The 17,881-nt window shown below is 37.5% G+C and overlaps 2 protein-coding genes across 3 annotated transcripts; both read left to right on the forward strand.

Moving 5' to 3' along the window:
* The first annotated feature begins 5,194 nt into the window (after positions 1-5,194).
* On the forward strand, positions 5,195-8,791 carry dusp3b (dual specificity phosphatase 3b). Of its 2 annotated transcripts, none has more exons than XR_006927740.1 (5): positions 5,195-5,403; positions 6,014-6,246; positions 6,341-6,543; positions 7,768-7,835; positions 8,750-8,791. XR_006927740.1 is itself a non-coding variant. In XM_046865323.1 (5 exons), exons 1-3 carry the CDS (start codon positions 5,282-5,284, stop codon positions 6,538-6,540), a joined length of 555 nt encoding a protein of 184 aa, XP_046721279.1. In that variant the 5' UTR covers positions 5,195-5,281; the 3' UTR covers positions 6,541-6,543; positions 7,768-7,805; positions 8,747-8,786. The 2 variants fall into 2 exon arrangements, 1 of the variants encoding a protein (XP_046721279.1); XM_046865323.1 differs by having other exon boundaries at positions 7,768-7,805; positions 8,747-8,786.
* utp4 (UTP4 small subunit processome component) lies at positions 8,751-17,831 on the forward strand. Its single transcript, XM_046865322.1, is given in 17 exon segments — positions 8,751-8,883; positions 11,293-11,467; positions 11,881-12,069; positions 12,220-12,394; positions 12,818-13,029; positions 13,712-13,883; positions 14,231-14,322; positions 14,406-14,502; positions 15,068-15,085; positions 15,088-15,131; positions 15,233-15,355; positions 15,486-15,642; positions 15,751-15,857; positions 15,942-16,037; positions 16,952-17,137; positions 17,330-17,440; positions 17,592-17,831. Coding segments are annotated over 16 exon segments (2,055 nt in total). The 5' UTR covers positions 8,751-8,883; positions 11,293-11,308; the 3' UTR covers positions 17,709-17,831.
* The last annotated feature ends 50 nt before the right edge of the window (positions 17,832-17,881 follow it).

Genomic DNA, 17,881 nt, shown 5'->3' on the forward strand with positions numbered 1-17,881 from the left:
TTTATGCTAAAAGAATTTACGATAAAGCTGGTGAATCTCTATTTGTGTTCTTATTTCTGAAAGCAGCACAAATCACTTGCGTAAACAATGTTATATGAGTGAGACTTGGATTTACATGATTTTTTAACACTCTCAAAAAGAACGTAAAGTGGCCTATTGTTTATTACAAGATAAGCAGCTAAAATGCCTTATTGTAAACATTGTCTAAGATATTTTTGATAATAACAACTTAGTGATCTTAATGATCCCAAAAGTGTTAATTCCCAACATTTATAAAACTGTTGCCAGCTACGGCTACATATCCAATATATATATATATATATATATATATATATATATATATATATATATATATATATATATATATATATATATATATATATATATATATATATATATATATATATATATATATATATATATATATATATATATATATATATATATATATATATATATATATATATATATATATCTTTCAGCTTCTCCGCATGTTTGATTTGGCGCATGTTTTTATGCTAGATGCCCTTCCTAACACAACCCTCCCCATTTATCTTGGGACTGGCACTAAGAGTGCACTGGCTTGTGCAACCCTAATGGCTGGGGTTGGTTCTCTGACCAGGAATCGAACCCGGGCCGCAGCTGTGAGAGCCTAATATATATATATATATATATATATATATATATATATATATATATATATATATATATATATATATATATATATATACTGTACTGATTTACATATATAATTTTTGCACATAATTTAACATAATTATAACTTTCCTATGCCTCATTATTACTTTTTCTTCTTATTTCCTTTTCTCTTACTGTTTAAAATTGTTTAATCTTTAATATTTGCTGTTTGTTGTAGTTTGCCTGCAGCCTTTCACTGTACAAAATGAACATACGACAAAAACTTAAAGCTATTTTACATCACTGTGTGTCAGAGCATAGATTTAAATTTACACAAAAAAATCTGTGCACGACTCAACTCAGCCTCCATGGAAGTATTTATTCCATCTGTGAATTTTATTTTATCGAACCTGTGAAAAATGATCATTAATGTTGTTTAAACATCATTTATGGGTGTTATTTAATGCCTCAGACCACCAAGCATCAAGCAAACACTCCCAGCACGTACAATCCATTTGATCAGTTGATACCAGGATTTCCAGGGACTTGTGAGGTGCCTAACGTGATGTTACCATAGTCACCAAGTGAAGCATATTTCCAATTCCACTACAATGTGACATCAGAGGTCACTCAAGCCAGTCTACTGGAACACCGCATCTAAACACTACCTAAATGTTGTGAGCATTTAGGGGACATTAAAACATAAATGTAGTGAAGTCAATGCAAAATCTGTTTCCTTATTTTTGAAATTGTATTTAAATAATGTCATTCATCATGTTTAAACTTCTAAACCATGTCAATCTTTTTAATATAATTAAGAAATGTTTGTATAAGATCAATATGACTATATATATTAAATGAATATATGTCGAATAAAAAACATAATTAAATCACACCATTAAAGATTTAACAGCAAGAACTGCATGTTAGATTTTAGATTTTCTATTTATGAAACCATTACAAGAAAATGTATGAAAATGAAGATTTAGATATTACTATTTAGATACGTTATATCTGGAATATGCAGTGTATAATGCAGTGTATAATGCAGTGTTGCAGTCATAGCCACACACATTATACCTGTTCACTGCATAGAGGAAACATACTATAAAGACTGATTATAACAAATGTCCTGTAAATGGGAGGGTAAATGACTGTTAATAACAATTAATAAGCACAGATAAATCATTCTCAGTTTGCACAAGAAAATGCATGTAATATTGGGGGTGTGAGTGACTGTCCCACATCCTCCCACCCTGCAGTATAAAAGGCCTCCTGGTTTGCCTTTTAGACTCAGATAATTGGTTGTGTCACAGCTGTATCCTTCTCCATCACACAAATGCTGGAAATTATCGGGGAATTCTATTGCTCTAGGGTAACCAGTCAGTTTTGAGACATCAGAAGTACAATTCAAGAACACAGCTTCTTAGGTATGTACCCTTGTAATGCTACTCAGTCAGGATTTTTATTAGATTTTCTCTTAGAAATCATGTCAAGAAGAGGCTTGTGTATGAAAGACATTCAGCTGTCATCATCATGTGAAAGCAGGACTTATTCACACACGAGTAAAGCAGCACAGATTAAGAAAATTATGTGTCACTGTAAAACCTATAAAACATGCCTGATTGTTACTGTTGTATATATGTCATACATTGACTAATGCAGATTAGGAATGGGTGTTGAATACCCATTCAAGGTACCAAGGTACCACCTTCTTTCAGAGTAAGAGGTAAGTACACTTCAAGGCTTTTCTCTGGTTTGGCACCGAGGTGGAATGAACTTCCCCTAGATGTCTGAACATTGGAGTACCTGGCTATCTTCCAGCGACGGGTGTAGACCTACCTCTTCCTGAAACACTTAAACTAACACTTCCCAAGTTTGCTTTGTTTAAAAAAAAGAAAAACTCTCAACAGAGTTGTAGGCTGATTTATATTAAGTTTGTACTCTAGTGTACCAGTGTAGATTTATTCATTAATAGAGAATCACTTTAGTACGTCGATCTGGACAAGGACGTCTGCTAAATACCGCAAATGTACATGTAAATGTAAATAAATAGTCTTGAGTATGATATTTTAGGCAACTGTTCAGTTTCTACAGAAATGTCTTATTAACTGGTTACCACAATGAACTGAACTCTTTTTACAGGATAAATTCATAATGAAGAAGATCACTCTGAGTTTTCTGACTTGGTATTTGCTGGCTGATTTTGTGCCTTGTGCTATAAGTGCAACACTTCCTGTTAAATCTGACAGAGAAACAAAGTATGTCCAAGCATCAACACTTTTTTTTCATATCTAACCTTTTTGAAATTGCAATAGTTTGCAATTCTGAAATGTTTGTGCTCTTCGTCATGTTCCAGACTGAAGAAAAGGGAACCTTGTGTGATTGAGTGGAGTCTACAAGACTCACTGGAACTTCTTGCTCAGCAGGAGAACAAGAATATGGGGATGCTGTTTTCACAGAGCAGGTACCTTCCTCTCTCTACCATGTGACTCGTTTGAGTTTCGGCAATCTAGTGGCACCATTTAATAAAATGCATACAGGTTAGCATTTGGTAATTAAAAGCTTTTTTTTGTTAAAATATACGATGTTTCAAGATATCTCATTTTAGAATGGCACATTATTACATTAATGTGCTTTATTGTGGCTATATATGGTGCTGATACAGTTTAAGTGCAAAGTAATGGAGAGTGTATTAGAGAAGTGAAGAAAAGAGTGCAGGCAGGGTGGAGTTGGTGGAGAAGAGTGACAGGAGTGATTTGTGATAGAAGGGTATCTGCAAGAGTGAAAGGGAAAGTTTATAGGACTGTGGTGAGACCTGCGATGTTGTATGGATTAGAAACCGTGGCATTGAGTAAAAGACAGGAGGCGGAGCTGGAGGTAGCAGAGCTGAAGATGCTGCATTTGCTTTGGGATGGATGATGATGGACAGGATTAGAAATTAGTTTATTAGAGGGAGGTGGAAGAGGCATGATTAAGACAGTTTGGTCATGTGCAGAGGAAGAAGATAGGGTATATCAGTAGATGAATGCTAAGGATGAGATTTAAGGAAAAGAAAGGCAGAAGAAGATTGTAGCTATATGCAGAATGGCCACCTAATAGTGATTCAACACAAAACAGCACAAGCTAGATATGGATTATTAAGATATACTTTGCATAAAACAATTAGACGTGTTGGGATTTGCAACCTGCTTTCATAATTATTTTTATATATATAAAAAGACCTTCCATAGCAAATTCCATACAATCAGAATGAAGTCTTCCTCATTTAAATACTGTTTGTTGTAATTCCACTGCAAGTAAAAACTAAATAAATTAAATGACATTGGAAGAGAGAAATATCTTTCTGAATGTCCTGGGAGAGCATAAATAAGGCTATTTTATTGTGTATTTTTTTATTATTGTTTTCTCTCTTGCTTGCTTGCTTTTGCAGTGATCATCTGAGTCGAAGGGGCAGAAGGGGCTGTAACCTTCTCACTTGTTCAATACATGATCTGGCCTACCACATCAACCGTCTTAGTAATAAGATGAAAGCCCCCCTACGCCAGATCAGTCCCTGTGGCTACGGCCGGAGACGAAGACGTTACCTCCATCAACATCCCCCCGCTCCGACCCATGGAGAAAGCCATCTAAGATATATGTAACTCCTCAAAAACTGATTTAGATTTAAGCCTCTTCCTTATGTTAGCTGTTTGTTGAAATACTAATGAATTCAAACCGTTCTCTACAAGCAAGAAAATGCTCAAGCATCCAAAACTTCTCAGAAAGACATGACAAAAGGAAAGAACTGAGACCATCACACAACTGGTCAGAGAGTTCTGTTTTGTAAGAAAAAGAAGCAGAAGAAGTGAGTAAGTGAGGTTGTGGAATTGAGGCAGATAAATATGAAATATGCTTGAGTAGCTTTGCATTTATTAGGAATATTTTTATGGTTATATAGCTCCGGGATCAGAGGTTCTCTTTAACTTCCACAGTATAAGTCGTGTCACTTCCTGGACTCTACCAGCATCTCTGTGCATTTTTGTGAAGAGGAAGGATGAAAAAAATAAAACCGTGTAAAAGATTTGAAATATAGACATGAATTGCTTGGGCCCTCAATTGCTTACATACACTACTTGAGTTTTAATACATCTAAAAACATTGTATATTGAAATTAAATATTTGATACTGTTTTGTGTCCTTGAGAGTTGAAATGAAAATCAGGTTGCCAGTAATAAACATTTAAAATATTTTATTACAGTCCAACACTGTCACATGCCAGGGCTAAATTAATTGTGCCATTTTTGTGGTTAGAGTTCTCCATATGGTGGCATATTATATTACTATTGTACACAATATATTATTTCATTTTTCCAATTCAGTTATTACATATATAATGAAAATGTAACTAAGCTCGCAATAAAGCAGAATCAGTGCGAACTTAATTCATTGATGGTTAAAAAAAAAGAAAACTGCGACTGAAACAAGTCTGTGAAATCGTGAAAATCAATCATATGGATCTGCTGCCATCTAGTGGTTGTCCACTCAGTCAGCAGTTTAAAGTAGACTGAATAAACAAGGACCCAAAGCTCGGTGCTGGAAAGATAAAAGTGAAGAAACCTTCAACCGTGTGATTAATACTATTTCAACTAAGCTTCAGGTGAATATGACCGACTATGGAGTTTCTTTGCAGCAACTCAATGACCTTTTATCAGACGAAAATGGCCACTTCAGCATGCCAACCAGAGATTTCAATGAAGTCTACACCAGGATTCTGCTTGGAAATGAGTATGTCTTGATAAACTTTTAGGTCCATTTGTTGTCTTTTACGCCAACAGTTATATCATATATAGAAATTATATCTGCAGTAAAACAACTACATACAGTGTGGCTGTGATTACTGATTGCACATAAACATATGAAAGAGAACTATCTATCTATCTATCTATCTATCTATCTATCTATCTATCTATCTGTCTATCTGTCTGTCTGTCTGTCTGTCTGTTTGTCTGTCTGTCTGTCTGTCTGTCTGTCTGTCTGTCTGTCTGCGTTGTCATCGGGTCACATGACTAATGGCAATCATTACATCTTCAGTCCCTTTTACTTTTTTAAAATTTATGATCCATCTATCTATCTATCTATCTATCTATCTATCTATCTATCTATCTGTCTGTCTGTCTGTCTGTCTGTCTGTCTGTCTGTCTGTCTGTCTGTCTGCGTTGTCATCGGGTCACATGACTAATGGCAATCATTACATCTTCAGTCCCTTTTACTTTTTCCATCTATCTATCTATCTTTATAAATATAGAGAACAAGACTTGAGTGCTATTTATATCTAGTCACATGGCAGATAGTCACATGGCAGAGTCAGTCATTTCATGTTTGCACTGTGTTACAGGTCCGTGGCCACAAATGTGAGACTCCTGCAACAACTGCAAGTTACCCACATTCTTAATGTTGCAGATGGAGACTCCTACATGCATGTGAAGACAGGTGCAGAATATTATGTGGGTACAGGAATTATCTACCACGGAATACCAGCCAATGACGTGGAGTATTTTAATCTCAGCATATACTTCGAAGAGTGTGCAGACTTCATAGAACAGGCCCTGGCAAATAAAGAAGACAGAGGTAAAGTCTCAATATTCAGTATTGTTAGTGCATAGATATTAAGTATGCATGTCCTCATAACTTTCCTGTGCAACATAACAGACTGTATTTTTAGGCAAGGTGTATGTGCACTGCCAAAAGGGTTACAGTCGCTCAGCAACGGTCGTCATCGCTTACCTGATGCTGAAGCACAAGCTGGATGTACGAGCTGCTCTGGCTACAGTGAGAGAGAAAAGGGAGATTGGACCTAACGATGGTTTCCTGTGGCAGCTCTGTCAACTAAATGACAGACTGCAAAATGAGGGCAAGTTATAAAAGGTAAAGAGAAGGTAAATCTTTTTCAGGGTAATATTCAGTTCAGTTTAATTGTATTTGCATAGAGTGTTTAACAGTGCACATCCCCAAAAAGTAGCATTACGTAAATAAATAGATTTATATATTTGATATAAATTCAGATAAATATTCTTTCTTTCTATCTTTCGGCTTCTCCCATTAGGGGTTTCCACAGCGGACCATCCGCATGTTTGATTTGGCACATGTTTTACGCTGGATGCCCTTCCTAACGCAACCCTCCCCATTTATCCGGGCTTGGGATCGGCACTAAGGCTTGTGCAACCCTAATGGCTGGGGTTGGTTCCCTGACCGGGGATCCAACCCAGGCCGCAGCGTTGAGAGCGCCGCATCCTAACCACTAGACCACCAGGGGACCAAATTCATATAAATTTATGAATATAAATTAGAAATTCATAAATTAGTTTCTTATACTGTAAGTGAATCCATATTAGTTTGCCCCTTATAAGCAAGCCAGTGTCGACAAGGACTTGGGATTAAAAATCTTGAGAGGAACAAGACTCAAAAGGGAACCCGTCATCATCTGGATGGTCACTAATGTCCTGTAACTGGCACATGCCACTACAACTGACAACATTTCCAGTTTGTAAAGTACTGGTGTAGAATCAACTTTTACCAGAACAGTGCAAATATATTTTCCTAATGCATCTCTAAAGAAACTGGATGGTTGTCTGAACTTTACTTTATAGAATATATTGAAGATTATTGTTCTCTGCTGCTCTGCTGCTATTTGCAAAACTTTAGTCCTTAGTGTTTAATCCTTGTGCACTTGTCAGTACAAAGACTCCCTTTGTCATCTTTTTCTATACTGAAAATCCATTTCTGGATCAGATATTGTTAATTTAATTGTAACTGTCAGCAAAATAGTCCTCCAACCTTCTCTGTGTAAAATGTTCTTTATAAAGGGTTGTGCATGATCTGTAATTTCTACTGTGTGGCAGCTGGGAGTTATAAAATGTTTTAAATGTTGTTTAATGTTGTATTTGCATACATTTGCATTAACATTTTTACATCTTTATCTACATCCTTTAGTAATTATAATGCCATTATTAAAAGCTGTGTTACAGATTTACAGATCTATTTAGAGAAAGTATTAGCAGAAAATCAACACTTTGTGGGTGTAGGTCATACTACTTAAATATGCACCGAGAGCTGCACTTCCTCTCTCACGTCTCCCACATTCTTGTGCAGGAGATCAGGATCCACAACAAACTGCTGGATGAAGAGAAGTATGAGATACACAGAGACACACATCCTAGGTAGCATGATTACACTGACCGTCTCACATGTAAAAGCCTTGCATGGTCTTTAACAGTCCCAGATACTCATAGTGGAAAAGAAAATGGTACCAACTTTCACATGGCAAAGTTCATAACATACTGGTGTAAATGGCATGATTGCATGATTGGCACGACTGTTTTTAGTGTCTTACATGTAAAAAACCTCACACGGAATGCAACAGTCCAAGTTTCTTATTGTGGAAAAGAAAATAAACATGTGTAGTTGTTTCTTGTTTATTTAAAAGCAATTCCTGATATCCTCAAACTGAAGGTAGTAAATTGTTTTATAAGGTGTTCACTGTACTGAATGTAAGGTTTAGTGCATTTATGTTTTTTTTGTAAAGTAAAGTAAAAGCCACAGACAGGGCAAGTGGAGGACAGACTTATGATCATGAAGATCGATTACATACGCTGCAGAAATATAGACATTCACTTGTATAGTCTTTTTGAATGCAAGATGAAATCAGGAGAATGACAAATGTTTATAAAATGAACACACACACACACACACACACACACACACACACACACACACACACATTTTGTTAATGTTCGTTAGTCATCAGTTATCTGCAATTTTATTTGTCCCCCTAATTGTGTCATTTTAATTTACAGTTTATATTTGATGCAAATGATGAAAACGTCTAAAATACTTTTTTAGTTAGCTACATTTCTTCTTTCATTATTCTTATAAGCTCGTCTGTACAGTGGCCTGTCCAAGTGCATCATCATCATCATCTTCATTATTATTATTTTATAATTATTATTAGTAGTAAGTAGTAATAGTAGTAATAGTAGTATTGTCACTGTTATTATTGTTGTTATGCTCTGTAGTAGCAGTAGCAGTAGCAGTAGTAACGTCACTTGCACATGACTTTTATTTTTGAAAGAAGTAAGCGCCGCAGTATCTGCTTCCGGGGTTGAAGGGCCTCAACGTGGTGGTGCTGTAAGCTCAACGTGTGGAGCAGCTCGAAATGAAACCTCGGAGTAACTAAAGGCGAAAATCGAAATACAGTCTTTAAAACAGGTAATTGGTATTTACGTGTTTGTGGGTCAAAATCATATTGTTTCCTTTTCTATTTCTCTGTTAATGAGTTATAATCGGAAGCTTTATCAGAGAGCAGCTTCGTTAGCAGTGTAAGTTCGAGTTAAACTGACCACGAGTCAGTGATTAAAGTCATTTAATGCGACAGAAATAGATTTTATTGGATAAGGTGAAGGTTCTGAACTTTCTTTAGGTGTAAATGAACTGCGAAGAGATTTCAAGGAGTCACCCGGTATAACCTCCTGCTCAGAAGTACAGTGAAAGAGCTTTCTATAGGAAAATAGAGAGCAGTTATAAAGGGGTTATAAACAGTTTCTTTATGATTGCAATCATTTGGATGCACAATGAAAGCATAATGAAATACAGAAGCCAAGAGCTTCACCTTAGATTGTACAATCCTATTTACACTGACCTGAGTGTCTGAATATCTTAAATATACTTGTTTGCATATCATCTTATTCCAGAGTCTTATCATAATTTGTTTTACATGTTTGTGTAAAAGTTTTTTGGTTTCTTAAGATATTTCTATTTTGGCTATTTCAAACTATACTAAAACTACAATAAACAGTGTGCCATGAGAGGCCAAGGTTACCCTGCTACAGTGATGAGGGTCTGTGAGAGTCCAAGCACTGATTGTTTAACACCCAATAACATTGCATAAAGAAAGCAAGTTATCGAGAATCTGTCCTTGACCTCACTGCACTTCACTGATATAAAGATCTGAATTTATTTTCACTGAATACTTCACAACAACTCTGTGTTCAACAGTATGGTTTTATGCCTCGGAAGAGCACCACAGATGCATTATTTGCGTTGAGAATGTTGATGGAGAAGTATAGAGAAGGTCAGAAGGACTTGCATTGTGTTTGACAAAGCGTATGACAGAGTGGAGAGAAGAGTTGTGGTATTGTTTGAGGAAGTCAGGTGTGTTAGAGAAGTATGTGAGGGTGGTGCAGGACATGTATGAGGACAGTGTGACAGCAGTGAAGTGTGCAGTAAGACCAACAGACTGGTTGAAGGTGGAGGTGGGGAGGTGCATCAAAGATCGGCTCTGAGCCCTTTCCTGTTTGCAGTGGTAATGGACAGGTTGACGGATGAGGTCAGACAGGAGTCTCTGAGGACTATGATGTTTGTGGATGATATGGTGGTTTGTGGTGAGAGTAGGGAGCAGGTTGAGAAGAGCCTGGAGAGGTGGAGGTACACGCTGGAGAGAAGGGGAATGAAAGTCAGTAGGAGTAAGACAGAGTACTTGTGTGTGAATGAGAGGGAGGGCAGTGGAGTGGTGTGGTTGCAGGGAGAAGAGGTGGAGAAGATGGAGGAGTTCAGGTACCTGGGATCAACAGTGCAAAGTAATGGAGAGTGTGTTAGAGAAGTAAAGAAAAGAGTGCAGGCAGGGTGGAGTGGGTGGAGACGAGTGGCAGGAGTGATTTGTGATAGAAGAGTATCTGCAGGAGTGAAAGGGAAAGTTTATAGGACTGTGGTGAGACCTGCGATGTTGTATGGTTTAGAGACAGTGGCATTGAGTAAAAGACAGGAGGTGGAGCTGGAGGTAGCAGAGATGAAGATGTTGAGATTTTCATTGGGAGACGCGATTGGGATGGTTTGGACATGTGCAGAGGAGGGACATGAAGTATATTGGTAGGAGAATGCTGAGGATGGCGCGACCAGGAAGGAGGAAAAGAGGAAGACCAAGGAGGAGGTTTATGGATGTGGTGAGGGAAGACATGCAGGTAGTTGGTTTGAAAGAGGCAGATGTAGAGGACAGGGGGGTGTGGAGACGGATGATCCACTGTGGTGACTCCTAATGGGAGCAGCTGAAAGAAGAAGGAAAAAAATATTCACAACAACATAAATTAATTCAACTGAGTTCAAGTTTTTTCCTCATTAGCAGTTAAATCATCTCAGCATTGTGCAATAAGAATAAAAATATGTGCAATAACACATTTTATTTATTTTTTAATACAATTTTGCAATACCACTTTTTTCATCTCTGGAAGCTTCCATCACCAAAACAAAGTCTTTGTAAGTGCAAATGTTCTTGACAATATTGCTCTTTCTGATTTAAATTCTGATATTACATACATTTGACCATGTCTTTGTTTATTTCTTAGCTGAATGGACTTTTTAAAAATCCAGAAATTCTTTCAGTGTCACAAATCAAACATCTGTTTCCAAATAGTTTTTCTTCCCCCCCAGTGTTTACAAATTCGGATTCAACAATTCCGTTTCAGACAATCTAGTAACAGTATTCAGGATTTTTGTTTTAATTCTCAGATTCAACCAGCCAGATTCGGTTTGCAAAATCCATTCAGGCATGTTGTAAACTAGTATCTTTCTCTTTTTAATGTGTAATTAGGGAAAGAGTAAAACTATTTCTGTGTCGTTTTTCAGCTTAAATCGTGCAGTGATGGGGGAGTTCAAGGTTCATCGTGTCCGCTTCTTCGACTACATGCCCTCGGCTGTCCGTTCTTTGGCCTTTGAGCCGCAGTCTCAGCGGGTCGCGGTGGCACGGTCCGACGGCTCTGTGGAGATCTTCAACGTGGTTGATCACTTCTTTCAGGAAAAGGTCTGTCAAATGAAGTAGGCTTTTGTCATTCTAACCATTTACAGTACAGTACATAGTAAACTTTTCCAGCAGGACCAAAGTGCTGCGTAAAGCATCGTAAATGAACAAAAAGTAACACAGAACTACACAAAACTAACTAGGACACACTATAAAGACCACCAGCGAGACATTTAGTGCAAAACACCACAACAAGACATTGAGACACAGTAACACTGCAGTACTGACCAGTACAGAAAATGAGTCATAATAATAATAATAAATACTGTACATGTAAAAACTGAATTGAGTAGTTTTAGATTTTACTGTCAAATACTACGCTCTGGCTATACATGGTGCCTGAGTGCTGGTTCCTGGACAGATTAGACCCCTGTGTGGATTATTTGAGATGTGTGTAACGTGGTTTGTGTTCACAGGTGATTCCTGGGCGAGAATCTCGTGCCACTGAGGCTTTGGCCTGGGTCGGAGAGCGCCTCTTTAGTGGCGGGTTAAACGGAGAGATCGTTGAGTACGATTTGGACAACCACAAAGTAAAATACACACTTGATGCTTATGGAGGCCCCATTTGGTCTATAGCAAGCAACAAGCAAGGAACTCATTTGGCTGTAAGTCTGCTCACTTTATTTGAATTTATTTTATACCTTTGGAAATGAGTATGATTTTATTTTCACCACAGAGTAAAGATGATCTGGAAAAAGGGTTGCCTTTTTTCATGGCTAAATACTCAGCTGTTCTTTTGATGTGCTCTCTGGCAGGTTGGTTGTGAGGATGGTACTGTTAAACTTTTTGAGGTGTGTGAAAGTAAAATTCAGTTTGAAAAGAATATGGCCAAACAAAAAGGACGAATCATCTCGCTGTCCTGGCACCCTTCAGGCCTGAGGATCGCTGCAGGGATGATGGATATGATTCGGATCTTTGACACTGAAAGAGGTAGGTTGTAAACCCTGACAAAAACATGAACTGTATGTCAACAAAATTTTGCATTGCATTGTTATTCCCCTTTTCATACTTTATTACATTTATGTATCACACACCTGGCCTTCGAAAATCTCTTAAGCAAACTATATATAATATTTAAAATCTTAATGGACACATCTTTTTGCTTTTTCCCCCCCCCTCAGCGGAATTGTGAAAAAAGCTTTAAAGGTCCTGGGGGGCACAAACTTTCTTACTTAACTTAATATTTACTTAATAATATAATATTTGTATATTTGACTTGGTGCTGGTTAGGACCAGAGCCTGAGATGGTACTGAACTGGATTGTAGACTTTTTTTGGCAGTTATAATAGACACCTCTATACTATATACTAAGTGTTTTATAAATGAATCCTTATGTTTTTTGTTGCTGCTCAGGTCAGTCAGTTCACCGGTTGCTGGTGGAGCGTGGAATAGGAACAGCCAGGAGCAAGGAGTGTGTCGTTTGGAGTGTGGTTTACCTCAGCGATGGCACCATCGTCAGCGGAGACTCGTCTGGGAAGGTTAAGATGTGGGATGAGCAAACAGGGACGCTGATTAAAAGCCATCAGGTCACCAAGTGGGACGTTCTAACGTTATCAGCCTCACAGGTGAAAAGCTTTTACTGACTGTATGGGCTCATGTTTGTGATCTCTGAAAATAAATTATTTGGCACGTGCATTCGATTTCCACATTCTTGCAGTGCTTGAAAGCATGATTTGACTAGCTCACTTTTGTTTCATTGATAATTATTAGTGGACAATTTACCAGGCCTGGCTAAAGCAGTTTTTTCTTCTGTAACTGGAAACTAGTTGCTGTTAGTAAGACTTTTTTGTTGTTGTTGTTTGTTTTTATTTTACTCTGTAAATTAGCTTGATTGATGCTAGACAATCCTGATGTGGAACCAGTAGCAAACGCAATACAAAAATATATGCATGTGTGTTTTATACATATATTCATATTAAAAAAAAAAAAATATATATATATATATATATATATGTGTATGTGTATGTGTTATTAATATAGCATAACAACAGTGTCCTTGCTTCTCCTAACATGCCGTCTAAATGGGAATTATTACCAGACTCAAACAACATTGTGCGATGAGAGAATGAGCCTTCAGCCTTCAGAGACTTCATACTTCTTAGTTTTAGGTGGCTATCACACTGGGCACATTTGCTGTGATCCGAATCTGAGTGAAATTGTTCCTTAATATTGATTCTTATGGACATTTTTATCCTTATGACTTAAATCGAAGCTGTGGCTAATAAATTGTCCTATTATGACCCAAAGGATGAGACCAGCGTTGTTGCAGGAACGTCAGAGGGAACCATAGTACAGTTTCAGTTCCTCTCCATGGTTCTTGGACAGGAGGATAAAGAGTGGGTCCAAACCAGAACTTTCAAGAACCACACACACGATGTCCGAGCTGTTTTGGAGATCAACATGGCCATTGTGTCAGGAGGTTTGGTCACTATTTTGTAATTCTTTGTTTTTTGAATGTCACGAGGCGTAGAGCATAAAAAAATCTCTATTCTGCATTTTAGAAATTCTATAAGACTTGTATGATATATTGCTCGTTTAAATCCACCACTGTATTTAATTCATTAGTGATCAGAGATGCTTTAATCCACAAAAATGCTTCTTTTTTTAAAAGTCAACACTTTCTAATATACGTGTTATGGAAAAAAGTGTTATGGCATTAGTGGTTTAGTTTCATTTACTTAGTTTTCCATATAAATTTGTCATTTTTCAGAGCGTTTTTAACATTCTCTGGGTCTCCCTCTCCCTTCCTTTTATAACTTACCTCAGGAATGGACACCCAGATCGTCATGAGGCCTCTTTTGGATAAAATTGAAGTGAAGAGCACTGCTACTACTTTTCGCAAGATTCATTTTCCTCATGTGAGTTTTAATACCAGAGATTTTATCTGCACCTACAGCTCAAAGTGACTATTCTAAAGGCAACTTTTTTTTTCTCAATATAGCGAAGTTTAGTGTCCTGTGCCAAGAAAACTGGTGTACTGCTGTTCCAGTACCCATCACATCTGGAGCTGTGGAGACTCGGAGAAAGTGAAGGCACCGGTAAGAAAAATATGAGCATGTACCTAAATGAAGAATACCACATTTAAAATTCATTTGAATGCTGTCACATTTCTTGCATGTTTAAAGGTAACCAAATGTGCATTCACATCATATACTGACTTTAACGGTGTGTTGTCTTCTGCTTTTGGAGCCCATGCAATTTAAGGTTTAATGTTTTGTGCGTTCTGAGGTGATCATCATAAACAATGTAAACATGGACTATTTGTTACTGTGTTTTTCTTGGTATCTTTAACCAATATGGCCTTTTTTCCTCTGACATTTATTTTTATTCAACTGTTGCTCACTCAATTAATTTTTTTATTATTGTTTTTTGACTGTTGAATAATATCCTGGGAGATCATCATTTTCTGAAATATTAAATTCATCCCATCTGGTTCCAACATCTGCTGTATGCCATGATTAAAGTCACAGACGTCACATTTTTCTTCAGTCTGATTGTTTTTTTTTAATTGAACGCTCGACTTGTATATGCATTGTGCTGCTGCCACATGATTGGATGAAACTTACAGTAAAAAAACATGATTTGTTTGTTTGTTCTATGAAGGGATGCCTGGAAGTAGTTTACCATTAAAAGGAAACCAGAAAAATTACTCCATCTAAAGACAAAGGTATAGATTTTTACTTTATATTAGTTATTCCGAACTCTAAGACTCCAGTAGGTCAATTGGTGTGTGTGTGTGTGTGTGTGTGTGTGTGTGTCCCCCATCAGGGTGAGGAGCATATTAGCTGCAGTGCTGTCTCCCCGTGTGGAGAGTGGATCGCTTACTCTACAGTGGCCAGCTTTCGACTGTACAGACTGCATTGTGTCAACAACAACATCAGCATCACAAAGGTCAGTTGCTCTACTGACAGCAGACAGAGAGGAATTCAGTCATTTGAGCTGTGGGGCCCCTCAAAAAACTTAGGAAAATTGACTTTACTGAAGAACTTCTTGTTTTTTTATTTGTTTTTTTTAATAATAGGTTTCTAAGCTCCCAAAAATCCTCAGCTCAGCCAATCAGATATGCTTCTCTTCAGACTCCTCACACGTGTTTGTGGCTTCCACTTGCTCGACTGTACATGTGGCCGCTCTGAGCAAAACAGAGTGCAAGTTTGTAACCACGCTCAAGTCCAAATCAGGTGAGAGGAATTTGAATATGTATATTACTTTGAAACTTTAAAAGGGGCTTGTTTATTTATTTATTGCGATTGAGTTTGTTTATTTTTCTTTTTCTCTTTCTTGTCAAGGCTCTGGGCAAGCCATTCACCTGTTAGCAGCCAGTGAGGATGGAAAATGGCTGGCCTCAGCCAATAGTGCTCATGAGATTCACGTTTACAACCTGACGAAGATGAAGGTAAGGTTTAATACAAAAGTCTCGTGTGAGGAGGAGGTAATATGTGGTGGGAAAGGAATCACATCATTGACTCGTGTGTTTCAGGTACACTGTACAGTGCCTGTTTATAGCTCCGGAGTCAGCGCCATGGCCATCCATCCAACAACTAACAACCTGTTCATGGTGCATGCAGATCAGCAGGTACTAAGCACACAGGACACATGGGATAGATCAGTGTTTATTCTGTGAACCAAATGTATTTTATAATATAGTGCACATCGATTATTTTTTTCACTGTGCAAAAGTTCAAGTTGTGCACTGGGAAAAAAAACAATGCACTTAATAGTTTTAACTTAAATGAGCAAAATATTTTATATTTTAATAGTAGCAACTAGTAGTGACTTGACCATCACATACCAAACATCCAATATGATGAACATCTAAAAATTGATTGATATTAATAAAACAAGCAGCTTGATAAGCCACTTTGGTAAGCCATGTTAAAGCATAGTGACAAAATATAATATAAATAAAATACCATGAATTAATTTAAACAATTTTTGTTCTTTTTTTTTATTTTTTTTTACATTTTTCTCAGTTTTCTCAAAACATAAAAAAAGAGCACATAACATGGCCAATCTCATGCTAATCTTGAGTAACTATTGTGTAGTTTTGCATCCTTCATATCTCAGAAGAGTCTTTTATCAGCTTTACGAGCTCCCGGAAGCGTTTTGAGTAGCGATAGCGTTTTGAGCAGCTTTTGAGTAGCGATAAAAACCTCTGTAGTCTTAAATGAACAATTCTTTAGAGACATTTTTTGAACGGCAAGTCCTGTCACTTCAGTAATCGAATGAAGCACAGTGATGGGTGTGCTGTGTGAGTACTTTCTACTGGGAGAAGTGCCCATACAAGGATTTCCGCCCTTCATGATGTCATGAAGAGCCATACTCAAAAAGAACTTTGAAACGTTCTAGAACCCAGAAGTGGTGTATTTGACATTGCCATAACCTGAGTAGAAATGCGAAGTGTGTGTCCATATGATACACTGCATTAGTCTGTACAATTAAAAATGCTCAGTTTTTCTAGTAAATGTTTGTGCTCTTTTGATTCTGCAGCTGTTCGAGTACTCGATAGAGCAAAAACAGTACACTGACTGGAGTCGACTGGTGCAGAGGAACGGACTTCATTTCCTGTGGCTGGAGAGAGACACACCAGTCACTAATGTGACCTTCAGTCGCAAAAACCCAGCCCACATTGTGCTACATGACATGTACATGTTCTGTGTCATTGATCAAACCCTGGTAAGATGCTATTTAGCTATTAATCTTATTCATGTATTGGCATATTGTAATAAATAAGTTAAATGGATCAGTGTTTTCATCTTTTAAAAAAAATCTGCCCCATACTATTTAAACTGCTCAATTATGAAAATGTTTATCTTGAGACCTGGGGTTAATTTTGTTTTTGTTTTTTTTGTTTTTTTTCCTTTCCAGCCTCTTCCTAATGATAAATCGCAGTTCTTCAATCAGCTGACACTGCGAAGCCTACCTGAGAAGGAAAGGAAATCCAAAAGCCATGCGTTTAAAGTTTGTAAGACTTACAAGGTGTGTGTAGATCCCAACTGCTCTAAACCATATTGCATTTATTTTGGAGAATATAACTCAAATTTAACAGTGCTTTAATAGTTCTATTGAAAGGCTGCTGATGATGACTTGTTTGTTGGGTTTAATTGTGAATTGTTTTTCTGTCCTTCAGGAGCTGCTGTTTGCTGGACTGATGGAGGATCAGTCAATGGTAGTGGTGGAGCGTCCCCTGTTGGAGATCACTGCTGAACTCCCACCACCAGTCAGACAGAAGAAGTTTGCTACATAAGTGTGTGAGCGTGTGCGTGTGTGAGAGCTTGTGTGTGTGCGTGTGTGAGAGCTTGTGTGTGTGTGTGTGTGTGTGTGTGTGTGTGTGTGTGTGTGAGAGCTTGTGTGTGTGTGTGTGTGTGTGTGTGAGCTTGTGTGTGTGTGTGTGTGTGAGAGCTTGTGTGTGTGTGTGTG

Source organism: Silurus meridionalis, chromosome 13 (assembly GCF_014805685.1).
Source record: "Silurus meridionalis isolate SWU-2019-XX chromosome 13, ASM1480568v1, whole genome shotgun sequence".
Taxonomy (NCBI): Eukaryota; Metazoa; Chordata; class Actinopteri; order Siluriformes; family Siluridae; genus Silurus; species Silurus meridionalis.

What these genes read in the sequence shown, in the direction of transcription:
- dusp3b (XM_046865323.1), top strand. Translation starts at nt 5,282, where the DNA reads ATGACCGACTATGGAGTTTCTTTGCAGCAACTCAATGACCTTTTATCA. An exon ending in AGGATTCTGCTTGGAAATGA is followed by an intron (nt 5,404 to 6,013) that starts GTATGTCTTGAT and finishes ACTGTGTTACAG; the next exon opens with GTCCGTGGCCACAAATGTGA. An exon ending in GGCAAATAAAGAAGACAGAG is followed by an intron (nt 6,247 to 6,340) that starts GTAAAGTCTCAA and finishes CTGTATTTTTAG; the next exon opens with GCAAGGTGTATGTGCACTGC.